General features: G+C 50.4%; 1 protein-coding gene across 1 annotated transcript in view; it reads right to left on the reverse strand.

The window, feature by feature from the left end:
* NSF (N-ethylmaleimide sensitive factor, vesicle fusing ATPase) overlaps positions 1-14,159 on the reverse strand; it is a 78,230-nt gene that overhangs the window by 2,345 nt on the left and 61,726 nt on the right. Inside the window, exons 18-19 of the mRNA XM_069877131.1 lie at positions 5,105-5,239; positions 4,204-4,317 (exon numbers count right to left, since the gene is read on the reverse strand). Of these exons, the coding sequence (XP_069733232.1) occupies positions 4,204-4,317; positions 5,105-5,239 (249 nt within the window). The remainder of the gene's footprint in view (positions 1-4,203; positions 4,318-5,104; positions 5,240-14,159) is intronic.

The following is a 14,159-nucleotide window of genomic DNA, read 5'->3' on the forward strand; positions in this document are numbered from 1 at the left end:
GCAATGTGCACTTGCAGCCCAGAAAGCCAGATGTCCTGGGCTGCATCCAAAGCAGTGGGATCAGAGGGCAAGGGCAGAGATTCTGCCCCTCTGCTCCTCTCTGGTGAGACCCACCTGGAGCCCTGCATTTAGTTCTGGAGTCCTCAGCACATAGACCTGTTGGAGCGAGTCCAGAGGAGGCCACCAAGATGCTCCAAGGGCTGCAGGACCTCTGCTGTATGAGGACAGACTGACAGAGATGGCGTTGTTCAGCCTGGAGAAGAGAAGGCTCTGGGGAGACCTTAGAGCAGCTTCCAGCATGGAAAGGGGCTCCAGGAAAGCTGGGGAGGGGGTCTTGAACAGGGAGTGCAGGGATAGGACAAGGGGGAATGGTTTGAAGCTGAAAGAAGGGAGGTTGAGATAAGATCTCAGGAAGAAATGTTTTGCTGTGAGGGTGAGAAGCCCCTGGCCCAGGCTGCCCAGAGCAGTGGTGGCTGCCCCTCCCTGGACGTGTTCAAGGCCAGGTTGGATGGGGCTTGAAGCAACCAGATCCAGTGGGAGGTGTCCCTGCCCATGGCAGGGGTTGGGACTGGATGGGCTTTGAGGTCCCTTCCAACTCAAACCATTCTAGGATTCTCTGAATCTCCAGCCCTGGGAAGAGGAGATGCTCTACCAGGATGTGTGTGCCCTTGGGTAGGGCTGTAGTCCTGAATCCTGCCATGAAATTCAAACTCTCGGCATGTCCAGAGACGGCATTTAGTTTAGAATAATGTGGGCAAAATTATCTGCTGACCTTGCAAAAGGAGTTCCACATGTGTTAAAACCCATCGGAGACAAGCAGCTCAGGTTCACTCCAGTTCTATTTATGCCAAGCAGAAGTTACCAACTCAGGAAACACTTGGAGGTGCAAGCAGGGACTTTCTGGAAAGCTGCCTGGCTCAGGCGGGTCCACGCTCCAAGCAGGAGATACCTCAGTGTTTGGAGTGTGGCCAGCAAGGTCCAAGAGCAACAAGGCAGGAGGCAAAATACCCAGAAAAAGGAGCCTCCTGGTCACAGGAAGAGAAGATTCATGGATGCAGCAGCACCCCAGGGTGGTGTCAGGGCAGGGCGAAGCCCGATAGTGCTGCGAGGTGAGTGGTGACTGCAGCCAGGGACACCTCAAAGCAAACTCCTCTGGGTTTCCGTGGCAGGTCGGGAGTGTATCTGTTCCTCAAAGACTTCTTTTGAACAGGAACATAACAGCATTCCAGGACACGCAGCATATACAGGATGAGCAAAGGATCTGACACTAAATACGAGGAGTTCGGCATTAAAGGAGGCCAGGAATAGCAACAAACACAGCTTGAGGGAAACGAAGCTGCCAAAAGCTGAGGGTTTACAAGGCTTGAAAACAAGGTAACACAGCAACCCTGGATACCAGAGCGATGCAGTGGCTCATGGTGCCCGAAGAAAGGATTGGGCTCCTCAGTACATGGAGGACATTGAGGGGGTGGAGCATGTCCAGAGAAGGGAATGGAGCTGGGGAAGGGGCTGGAGAACAGGGATTCTGGGAGCAGCTGAGGGACCTCGGGCTGTTTAGCCTGGAAAGGAGGTTATGAGGTGGGTGCTAGTCTCTTCTCCCAAGTAACATGTGATAGGATGAGAGGAAATGGCCTCAAGTTGTGCCAGGGAAGGTTCAGACTGGATATCAGGAAATATTACTTCACCAAAAGGGTTGTCAAGCCCTGGCAGAGGCTGACCAGGGCAGTGGTGAAGTCTCCTTCCCTGGAGGTCTTCAAAAGCCATGTGGATATGGTACTTGGGAACAGGGTTTAGTGGTGGGCTTGGTAGTCTTGGTTTACAGTTGGACTCAATGATCTTAAAGGTCTTTTCCAGCCCAAAGGATTCTGCGATTCAGCAAGGATTTAGGCTGAACCAAACTGCAAGTCCTTTGAACAGCTAATATTTGAACCCACACACTACGTTTACTGGTCTAGCAAAACAAACCCCACTGCAGAGAAAGAAACCAGGAGCACATTTTTTTGCAAAGAACTCATTCACCATGGGATCTGATCAGCTGAATTTTGAGAAATTTCAACCATCAATTGAAATTTTTAAGGGATTTCAAATACCAATCCCTTTCTAAAGCTGTGGTTCAGCCCTGTGAAGAAAGGAACTTGTCTTGGACAAGTGGTGACTAGTCCAAGTACTAATTCCCTGTACAAGGCAGCCAAATTCCATATCATTGTGGCCTTTCAATGCATCCAGTCACAAGCGTTCTCCTGTTTAGGAGCCTGTATGCTCTCCTGTACTTACAGCAGTTCAGCAGATGGAGTCATGCAAAGATCTCAGACCTTTCAGAACAGACCTGCTTCATATTTAGCTTCCATACACCATTACCTACGCTATTACCAACTGCTGGAACTGAGCAAATAACAGAAGTCACCCTGCTACCACCATCCACGCAGAGCAGCGAAGGTGGACACAGGAATCAACAGGGCCAGCTCTGTGTTTGACACATCTTCAGTTTGTCAGGAACGGCAGGGAGTCACAGCTCTGCCTGCCTTCTCCCAGCCCCACCGGTCACGGACTCACTTAAAACACGTTGTTCTGGTCACAAAAACCAGTTGATCTTCCTGCAGAGCCCAGGGCAGCGTGAAGACTCCCTGCCTGCAGCATCTTAGGTGGGCAGCACAGGGCGAGGCTGCAAATAAGAAGCATTTCCACCCATGCTCCCCATTCATTTACATAACCTGCCCCTTCAGTTCTGAAAAGAACCGACACTCGAGGTCAAAGCAGCAAAAGTCCTGGGTCAGAAGAAGGAACCTATTGTCGAGGCTAAGCGAAAGGGACTGCAAGAGGCCGGCAGCCCCTGCAGGCCTGCGCCCCGTCACCGCAGTTAATACACGTGAGCAATGACTTACTGACTTGCCTGTAGGTATAGAATTAAGAGCCAAGGAAGAAGAGGAAAAAGTAATCCAGATAAATTACTTTATTCCCTGAGGTGACATCCAGTCAGAGCACATCCTCAGCGCCATGCAAGTTTTAACAGAACAGTGAACGGCAAACAGAGGGATACACGACTTATGCGCTGCTGAGCTACATGCCTCTTAGCTCAGGCTCAGCCTCTCCTGGAAGATCTAAGGACGGTTCCCTCAGCTGTGCTAAATCCATCTGATGTGAAAAGCGAGGGCGCTGAAATGTCAGCGGCCAAGGATTAGGGCTGCGCTACGCCCTTTCAGTTTTTGCGTGCACAGAGTGTCAAGCAGGAGCCTGACGCCTGGCTTGCGGGCACGGGTGACGGGTGCGGGGGAGGCCCGAGCGCTGCAGAGTTCTGCCCTCTGCAATTATTTTCTTTAAAGTGCTGAAAGTGGAAAATGAAAAGCAGAGCAGCTGAACAGCCTGACAGATTTATCTCCGCCAGGGAAAGAGGGCATACACCTGCACAGGCACCTTCTTTAAAACAAAACCCCAAGTGATTGCTCTCTGCAGCCTTAACGTGCTGGTTGCAGAGAGGAAAACTCCAGGAAGGGAAGGGAATCCATCCCTCCAGTCACTGGATGCTCCTCTCAAGAGCAGCTCCAAGCAGCCAACAGGCACTGCGGTTTTTAAAGATCATAGAATCATGGAATTGTTTGGAATCACACCTTAAAGCCCATCCAGTCCCACCCCTGCCATGGGCAGGGACACCTCCCACTGGATCCGGTTGTTCCAAGCCCCATCCAACCTGGCCTTGAACACCCCTAGGGATGGGGCAGCCACCACTGCTCTGGGCAACCTGGGCCAGGGCCTCCCCACCCTCACAGCAGAACATTTCTCCCTAAGATCTCATCTCAATCTCCCCTCTTTCAGCTTCAAACCATTCCCCCTTGTCCTACCCCTGCACTCCCTGCTCCAGAGCCCCTCCCCAGCTTTCCTAGAGCCCCTTTCAGTACTAGAAGCTGCTCTAAAGTCTTGCCAGAGCCTTCTCTTCTCCAGGTTGAACTACCCCAACTCCTTCAGCCTGTCCACGCATGGGCGGTGCTCCAGCCCTCAGATCACCCCTGTGGCCTCCTCTGGATCTCCCCATGGACCAAGGCCTCGTGATTTCTTTGCTAAGAGGATTTCTTCTCACTGTAGCTCTTTTCTCAATTAAACCAACTCAAAGGCTCCCACCACACAGCTGAGTAGGAGCCTGCAGAGAAGCAGGAACCTCTCAGACCCTGCAATTCACTCCAGCCCTCCTGGGGCCAGAAACATTGTTACCTGTAGTGACATTTCTATCAGCATCAGCAGCTTCTTGATGCCGATCCAGACAGGCTTCCCTTTGACGTTCTGGGCAATGGTGCTGCGTTCCTTGTCTTTGAAGTTACCCAGGAGCTGGGGGAGGTGGAAAACAAACAAAATCAACAACAGGCGACTGTCAGTAGGAATGATGCTTCCTACCTCGGGGAAAAGGGAATGAGGCTGGAAAGCATTTGCTAGCTTAGAAGGAAAATTTGCTGCAATGTACCTGGACAAGGCAAAACACTGGGGTTCTTTTATCCTACAGTGGTTGTTTTCATAATTCCTCTAACCAAACAGTTGGTGATTCTATTTTATGACTGGCTCTAGGATTTCTCCAGATCGGAATCTGGAAGGACGCAGTGGCTCAGGTCACAGTAAGTTCCCAAACCACTGCAGGAGCGATGGTGACCTTCAGGCTGGGTGATGTTATCACTGCGAGAGCTCTGCACGTTTGCAAAACGACAGATTTACAGTGAATACTAAAGGCTGTTAATTCCCACTGTGGCATAGGATGAGAAGCCATTAAGGCAGGGATTTATAAGAACGTTTAATCTCTTCAGCACCAACCACCTTCACTTGATGTTGCTCCAGTTCATGAGAGCTTGGCACCCTCCAGGCACATTCAGTTCAAGGTCCCAATTATATTCATTACTCACTTCCAGGCCCTTAGAATCTTTCAATCCATTCCATGTATTTTCCCCTAAACCTACTGTTCTCTGATTTTGCCTTACTATAGCGTACGATATAGTAATTCAGAGAAGCCTCAGAGCTGTTCAGACAGAACATTAAGTGGGACAGTGTTCCCAAATGCAGAGCGACAACAAAATCCCTCATTTCCAGCAAATTTGGAGCCTGTTTGTCACCATCGTGTTTTTCTCACCTCCAAAGCTTCCATCAGCTGCTCCCCTGTCGCGATGTTGGGCACGTGGATCGTTGTGCTGAAAGCATTCAGCATTTCCATCTCCTGCAGGACATCTTTGCGGCTGGTGGTTCCAATGATCAGAAGCTTGCGACCCTGTCCAGACAATGGAATAAGCATCAGGAGAGGGAAAACAAGAGAGGAACCAGCCTTGGGAAGCTTCAGCTAATGACAAACGAGAAGCAACCACGTAAAAATGCCACTGAAAGTAACATTAATAGAATTATATTTGTCCATAATTGAAACAGCCAACATCAACAATTCCAGACCAGGATCAGATTCCAGAGGTAGCGCAATGCCACCGTTGTGGCACACAGAAGACCCACCTATACTCATTTTCCTATCTTACTTTTCCTTCCAAATTCCTCATTGTAAACAGCTGGATCCTCGTCCAATTTAGAAGCCCAAGCAACCTCCACTCCTAAAACCACCTCTTGGCTGCCTCCTGGCGAGCAGCCCCTCTTTAGAAACCCTGGCAGGGAATTCTCTGCCATCACACAGACACTTCAGTGGTTTTACAGCTCACGTTTAAGGGCAGAGGTTCCTGTAAGATTGCACGACTTCCCATGGCCATGGTGGTTGTATGGAAGGGGATTCCAAAGGCTGGCAGGCTCCAAGCTCAAACCGACAGAGTGCTCACCACAGAATCACAGAAGCATGGAATTATGGAATCATAGAATTGTTTGGTTGGAAAAGACCTTTGAGATCATGCAGTCCAACCATACCTGTCCACGACTGAACTATCTCTGAGCACCTCATCTGCCCATCTGTTAAACCCCTCCGGGGATGGAGTCACTCCCCCTCATCCCATCACTCTAGGCCCTTGTAAGAAGTCCATCTCCAACTTTCCTGGAGCTTCTTTCAGTCCAGGAAGCTGCTCTAAGGTCTCCTCGGAGAGTTTTTTTCTCCAGGCTGAACAACCCAAATTCTCTCAGCCTGTCCTCACAGCAGAGGTGCTCCTGCTCTCAGATTATCTTCATGGCTTCCTCTGGACCAGTTCCAACAGCTCCATCTCCTTCTTATGTTGAGGATTCCAGAACTGCACATAGGACTCCAGATGAGGTCTCACAAGAGAGGAATAGAGGAACAGAATCCCCTCCCTCACCCTGCTGGCCACGCTGCTTTGGATGCAGCCTAGGACATGGTTGGCTGCCTGGGCTGTGAGCACACAAATTTTCAGCTGTCTCCATGTCTGGACAAGGTTGATGAAACAGTTTAAACATGGGCTTTGAAGCTGGGTGGATCAAGACCCCCAAGACCTCTTGAACCATCATCTCCTCGTGAAGCACAGGAGCCTGGTACAAACACCACCAACATTCACTCTGAAGTTACCATGCAAGGATGCCCCGGTACTCAGCACTGGTGAGGCCGCACCTCACATTCTGGGTTTAGTTTTGGGCCCCTCACTACAAGAAGGACATTGAGGAGCTGGGGCGCATCCAGAGAAGGGAACGGAGCTGGGGAACAAGTCTGGAGAACAAGTCATATGAGAAGCAGCTGAGGAACCTGGGGTTGTTTAGCCTGGAAAAAAGGAGACTGAGGGGAGACCTCCTTGCTTTCTACAACTGCCTGAAAGAAGGTTGAGGTGAGGCCCATGCTGGTCTCTTCTTCCAAGTAACAAGCAATAGGACGAGAGGGAATGGCCTCAGGTTGCACCAGGGCAGGTTCAGATTGGACATTAGGAAAAAATCCTTCACCAAAAGGGTTCTCAGGCCCTGGCAGAGGACATTGAGGGGCTGAAGCGCACCTGGCGAAAGGGAACAGAGGTGGAGAAGGGTCTGGAGCCCAGGGGCTATGGGAGCAGTTGAGGGACCTGGGGCTGTTCAGCCTGGAGGAGAGGAGGCTGAGGGGACACCTCATCGATCTCTGCAGCTCTTGGACAGGAGGTTGGAGCCAGGTGGGTGCCGGGCTCTTCTCCCAAGTGACAGATGATGGGATGAGAGGGAATGGCCTCAAATTGCCCCAGGGCAGGTTCAAATTGAACATCAGGAAAAATTTCTTGACTGAAAGGGTCCTTGGGCACTGGCAGAGGCTGCCCAGGGAGGTGGTGGAGTCTCCATCCCTGGAGGGGTTTAAAAGATGGGCAGACAAGGTGCTAAGGGATGGTTCAGTAGTGGACAGGGACAGTTGGACTCCATGATCTCAAAGGTCTTTTCCAACCAAGCAATTCTATGATTCTAAAAGGTGCTTTCAAATCGTGAAGATACACTTGAGATAACAGAACTGACACTCGCTTGAAACCTTCAGAAGGCAAAGACAGGGATCAGCCACAGATTTGACTGAGAAAATGTCATCTCCATTCTGATTGACTCCACTGTCATGGTTACTCTGGATCTCCTCAACATATCACCCTCGGCATGTTTGTTCAGTTCAGAAATAAAGCTGCTGTATCTGATATCCCATCCGCTGTAACTCAGTGAGCAGTACAAGCCCTACCAGGAGGATTTCTGCTGCCTCATTCAAAATCTGCACCAAGGCCTACATGTCCTGGTAGGCACCTCCACACAGTGTTCTCCTCATACAGGTAGGGCACAAGAGGACAAAGGCAGCCCAAGAGACTCCTGAGCAGGACTGAACCCTCCAAACACACACCAACCAACCCCTCTGGAAGCACAGAAGCTCTATCATCACTACTGATCCCCTTTCAAGCTCTCACAACTCTTTTAAATCCAATTATTCCTGTGTGGAACACTCCAAATCGAGAAGAGACAGGTATGAGACTGCATTAATAACAGCTTCCCAGGAACTACGAGCATTCTGGGGGAGGGAAAAGCAGGCAGCAAGGCAGCATCTGCTCCCAAACCCCAGTGTGGGCGCAGTGCCTGGCTCGGCATCCATCCAGGGAATAACCAGTGCAGGCTGACAGCAGAGACCTGAGCATGAAGTCCAGATGAAGATCATGCTCTATTGGAACGACAATAGAGTCCAGTATTGGGGTTCATCAAAGAGGTCTCACCAGGAAAGGAACTGAGCAGCACAGAGCTGCGATCAGAGAGGTGAGTTTTACCTCCGTAACATCAGGAATCCGTGTGTGATCCCATTCCCTGCTCACAGAGCCCAGCTGCCACCTCCCTCCTCCCTGAGAAGCCACCCACGCTCTGGACTCTAGAGCAAACCACTTCCTGAAGAGCCAGCCCAGGCAGAGAAAACCAAACCACAGTGCTGAGTCAAACCCCCAGACCTGCTGTAAACCAGGTCAGCGGACAATTGCCACCCACAAAAATGACACTAAATGGCTTAGTGCCACCAGCGGAATTGGCCCCCGTAGCCAGTTCTGTCAACACACCAGCTCAACGCTGAACCGAACACAAACTGCAAACACACAAACATTTTTAGAATGGCAAGAGAGTAAAACAAAAGTCATTCTTCTACCACACGAACCCCAAGTGCTCTGTATGCAACCCCTACCACCCCAAATGTAATTTAAATCCATCACAGAGGTGGAGAAATCAATGGGAAACAATGGGATGGTCAGAAATATGGAATAACTTCCCTAAAGAGGCCCTTGTAAATTGATGGGGGTGAACAGGGAGGTCTATAAAATCAAAGATGGGCTAAAGAGAGAAGAGGAAAGACGTTCCTGCTCCTGTAAGAGTGTTGGACCAGATGACCTGTGAAGGTCCCTTCCAACCCAAAGCATTCTATGATTCTACGAACTTGGCTTTTCAGGAGCTGAAGATCATTTGGTGTTGGACTTGTTACCAGGACAGTTCCAGCTCCCGTTCCTCTATCAACAGGGATCAGACACAGGCACGGCACGTGAGTCTGGATTGCCCCTTTTAGGCAACAGAAGTGCCGCAGTTCAGAGCCAAGGATCATAGAATAATTTGGGTTGGAAGGGACCTTTAAAGGTCATCCAGTCCAACCCCCCACAGATCCCTCCATGCTGATGGGGAGAGGTGCACATCCTGCCCTGCTGCCTTCTGGCAGTGGGATAAGCCCAGATTTCGCTTCTCCATTACAGGGGTTTTATCTGAACAAAGGATAGAATCATGGTATGAGACTCCAAGAGCAAGAGAGGAATTAGTTTCAACTACATTTCCAAGCATTATGAGATCAATACTTCAGCACAGCACCCACTTCCTGACAGGCACCCTATTACTGCATCAACTACTGAGGACAGACCAGAACGTACAAGAATTACCGAGATTCTGCTCCAAGCAGACAGAGTCTCAACATGTCCTGGAGTCTCAGATTACGGAATTCCAGCAAACTCAGACAGCCCCAGGGCAAGGGGAGGTGAGGGGAACCTGAATGATGAGATAACCAAGTTCTGGTGACCACTGATGGCCTCCTGGTCACCCACTGGCTGCTCCTTCAACGTTGAACCCTTGTGTATTTTTCTGCCTATGTTCCGGGGATCAATAATTCTTCACATGGAATGAGAGGACACAGCTCTGGATAGATTTAACAGATGTATCAGCATCTCCAACTGCCACAATCCCCTGGAACTAGCCCCAACCTCAACAGAAATTGCACCCCAAGGGGCCTGACCATCCCAGAGGGAAGGTGGAAGGCTGCTGATCACCCAGAAGTGTTACCTCCCTTGTGGGTTCCTCACTTGAGCTCAAAACCCCCAAGCATCTCCATGCCCAAATCCAATCTTTTGTGCAGAAACATCTGAAGGCAAGGTCGCTGCTGCCTGGATTTGCTTCCAATTCACACCAAGTGACGTGGAATCAGGAATGCATCTGGGATTGTATCAAACAAGGAGATTATTTCCCCCTTTCCCCTGTCAACTTTCATAAATCGGCCAAAGCCTCCGGTGTCCCGGTGAGGAAAGGGGCCGGGGGCCTCTGGGAGCAGTGGAAGGGCATCCACAGGAGCAGTGGAGAGCATCTCGCTACGCCAGACGGTCCCTAACACTGCACAAATTGTACGTCCAGCTTAGCGCGGGGATGCGCGATGGGCTTTCACCCTGGGAGCCGATTGTTAGCTTTTCACGGGAAGCAGCAGGGAAGCACATGTGAACCCTCGGCAGGGCTGGTGAGTGTCTCCAGGCCTTGTGTGACTCTGCATGTAGATGAAGCAGCTTCGGCTTTTGGAGCTGCTGCTGCTTAGTTCTCAGCGAAGTCCTTTTCTCCCGCTCGGCTCCCTGCTGCGACAGAGCTTTTCAGGCTTTCTATCCCCCCCAGCCTCTTCTCCTGCACAACACAGGGAAACTCGATCGGAATAAAGACCCAAGAGAACGTGGTTTATTTTCTTCTCTTCAATCCATTTCAGAAAAGCTTTTTAATTGGTTTAAAAGAAGATGTGAAACAAAATGCAGTGTTTTCAGTCGTCTTGAACGAGTAGTAACAGATACCAGGATTTAATCATCGCTGAGTGGAACCAGTGAGCATGAGTGTGACTGGGAATTTAAAGCAAACTCTGAGATGCTTCCACTTTATTTAACGTGTTCGCTCGGGAAACTTCTGTAAAGCACGAACAAGCCAGGAAGCCCAGGAAACCAGAAGCTTCCAGTATTTGCCCTTCCTACACCGCGCTAAAATACAGCCTCACTGGGAAGAGGGGAGGCTGGGAGGCAGCATTCATAAACCAATTCAACAGACACATAGACCTCAATGCATAATTAATAAGATTTCATCCCAGAAAATGCTCCTCCTGCACCCGGAGCTACAGGAATCGTAGGGAGCTGCTTGCACATTAAGACTCAGCAAGGGATGTGACAACGCTGTGTGAATACATAATCCGGGCGACAAAGATGGGCGGCTGCCACGCACCCCGCGCTTCCCACTCGCTCCCTGCTCATGGTTCCAACTGCTCCATCATTCCTGTTGCTCAGCTTTTCAAAGCTGCTCCACATTTCTACCTGAAAGGAGGTTGTAGAGAGGAGGGTGCTGGCCTCTTCTCCCAAGTGACAGGGGACAGGACAAGAGGGAATGGTCTCAAGCTCCACCAGGGGAGGTTTAGGCTGGACATTAGGAAAAAATTTTTCACGGAAAGGGTCACTGGGCACTGGCAGAGGCTGCCCAGGGAAGGGGTTGAGTCCCCTTCCCTGGAGGTGTTTAAGGCACGGGTGGACGAGGTGCTAAGGGGCATGGTTTAGTGTTTGATAGGAATGGTTGGACTCGATGATCCGGTGGGTCTCTTCCAACCTGGTTATTCTATGATTCTATGATTTCATGCCCCTCTGGCTGCTGAACTGGTCCAGAGCCTCTCAGACAGTGAAGGAGAAAGGGCATCATCCCCCCATCATCTCACCAATGCTTTTCCGCAGCATGGGGCTTGCCTGGTGTGTCCCAGGACAGCTCATTTGCACAAGGAATGAACCCAAACCATGATCCCAGGCCCACAGGAATTCACGGTGGTTTGAGCTCCTGGCAAAGTCAATCCTGTTGAGGCGATCCAAGTACATTTAACACACGTATCCGCATCTCCGACTGCCACAACCCCCTAAAACCAGCTCTTCCCTCCACAGAAATTGCTCCCCAGGGGACCTGGCCATCCCAGAGGGAACATGGAAGGGCGTTGATCCCCCAGCAGCATTATCTCCCTCAGGGGTTCCTCACTTGAGCACAAACCCCTCCAAGCATCTCCATCCCCAAATTCAATGTTTTGCACAATGAACCTCAGAGCAGAGCAGCCCTTTTCCTGCCCGACTCCACCTCTCACATACCGCTTTGGGGCTTTAATTAAACAAAACACACACACCGTGACTGCCACAGGGAACCCAGAGGAAACACCCATGAGGAAGAACCCTGGCAGCAGAACCACCTGGCCAGGCCAGCCCAAAGGGCCTCTCTAAGCCAACGTCCTGACTTCTACAGGAGCCAAGAGCGGACACTTAGGAAAAAAGAAATCCCATCATCAATCACACAGTGACATTTCCTCGGAAAACTCTCTCTCCCCTCCAACAATTTATGGCTTAAGTCACCATAATATCGGCTGTCAGCCCCGCGCCTTCCAGCCTGCAGGGCATTGCAAACATCGCAAATCTCCAGCAACATGCATCAACTTGGTGAATATCTGAGAGCTTCAGCCCTGCTCCCCGCTTCCAGGAGAGTTGGGTGCCAAGGAAAGTGCATCTAAATGGCAAAATACACTCACAGAAGCATGGAATTGCTTGGTTGGAAAAGACCTTTGAGATCACGGAGTCCAACCATCCCTGTCCACTACTGAACCATCCCTTAGCACCTCGTCTATCTGGCTTCTAAACTCCTCCAGGGATGGAGACTCCACCACCGCCCTGGGCAGCCTCTGCCAGTGCCCAAGAACCCTTTCAGTCAAGAAATTTTTCCTGATGCTCAATCTGAACCTGCCCTGGGGCAACTTGAGGCGATTCCCTCTCATCCCATCGTCTGTCACTTGGGAGAAGAGCCCAGCACCCACCTGGCTCCAACTTCCTGTCCAAGAGCTGCAGAGATCGATGAGCCTCCCCTCAGCCTCCTTTTCTCCAGGCTGAACAGGTCTCTCAGCCCAGAACCCATGGGCTCCAGCCCCTTCCCCAGCTCTGTTCCCTTCTCTGGACACACTCCAGCCTCTCAATGTCCTCCGTGCAGTTAGGGGCCCAAAACTGAACCCAGGATTCGAGGTGCGGCCTCACCAATGTTAATACCATGACAAGATTTTAGTTAGCAACCATTCCTCATTAACATCCAGTCAGGTGAAGCTCTGCTCTCCTGTAAAAGCCCTTGAGGTCTTAACACTCAGAGGACAGTGATACAACAAATGATTTAATATTTTAAGTTCCTTTAACAATCAAGCTCAATTTTTGCTATTGATTTATGGGAACAACCATTGCCTGGTACCGTGGAAACACCCAGCAACAGCTCAGTGATTACAGGAGATAACGACGATCATAAAATCATAGGACATCCTCAGCTGGAAGGGACTCACAAGGATCACTGAGTCCAACTCCTGTCCCAGCACAGGACACCCCAACATTCACACCACGGGGCTAAGGGCATTGGCCAAAGGCTTCTGGAATATTATCAGGCTTGGGGTCACAACTGCTTCCCTGTGAGCAGTTCCAGTGCTCCACCACCCTCTGGGGGAAGAAACTTTTCCTAACATCCAACCTAACCCTCCCCTGACATCTTCCTGCCATTCCCTTGGGTCCTTTTATTGGTTGTGAGAGAGATCAGCGTCTGCTCCTCCTTCTCCCCTTGTGAGGGAGCTTCAGATTGTAATGACATCTCCCCTCAGCCTTCTCTTCTCCAGGCTAAACAGACCAAGGGACTTCAGCTGCTTCCCCTCAGAAGATAAACCCTTCGCCAACTCCATGCCCTCCTCTGGACGCTCTCCAGTAGCTTTAGATCCTTTTTATCCCGTGCTGCCCAGAACTGCACCCAGTGCTTCAGGGCCCATGGCACCACGATTTAGTTGACAATACTAGATCTGAATGGTCTTTTCACCCAAGTCTCTAAGGAAAACAATCCTCACGCAGATGTTACTGCTCCCAGGATATGAAAAATGACAAACAAATTTAGGCTGGGCTTCTCTCCTCCTCCTGACACCAACCTGCAGGTTTTTGCTGTACGCTGTTTATTCACGCAGACAGGAAAATTCCAGGGAGCAACAGAAAAAATGACAAACAAAAAAGCAGAATTCCTGCCTGTCTGTCTCACTCAGCCCAAGTTTCAGAACTGTTATCGCTCATGATGTTCTTAAGGCCTCATCAGGGTAGGAAGCGCAGACAGGATCAGCATGAGACACAGGACCCTGAGCTTTCCTCACCCACTGTCATGAATTTCAAGCTAAGAACAAATTAAAACCCTGAAATCCACAGTCATACATTCCTCAGAAATCAATTGCTAATCAAGGAGGGAGCACACAGTTCCGCCAGGGATTGATTTGGACTGACCTGGTCCTTGATTAACTGGAAAGCAGACAGACTGCGTGACTGAGTTTGACATGGGGAGGGTTAAGCTTGCCTCTTTCACCAGGATTTCGAGGGCTGATTGCAGAAGGTTCAGTTAATGAGCTAACTAGAGTTGAATCCCTTGTGGTTATCCTAGAAATGTCTAACAGAACAATCAGCAGCGGGCCAGGATTAACCGGAATGCGGCAGAGA

The sequence above is a fragment of the Phaenicophaeus curvirostris genome, chromosome 26 (genome assembly GCF_032191515.1).
Source record: "Phaenicophaeus curvirostris isolate KB17595 chromosome 26, BPBGC_Pcur_1.0, whole genome shotgun sequence".
NCBI lineage: Eukaryota > Metazoa > Chordata > Aves > Cuculiformes > Cuculidae > Phaenicophaeus > Phaenicophaeus curvirostris.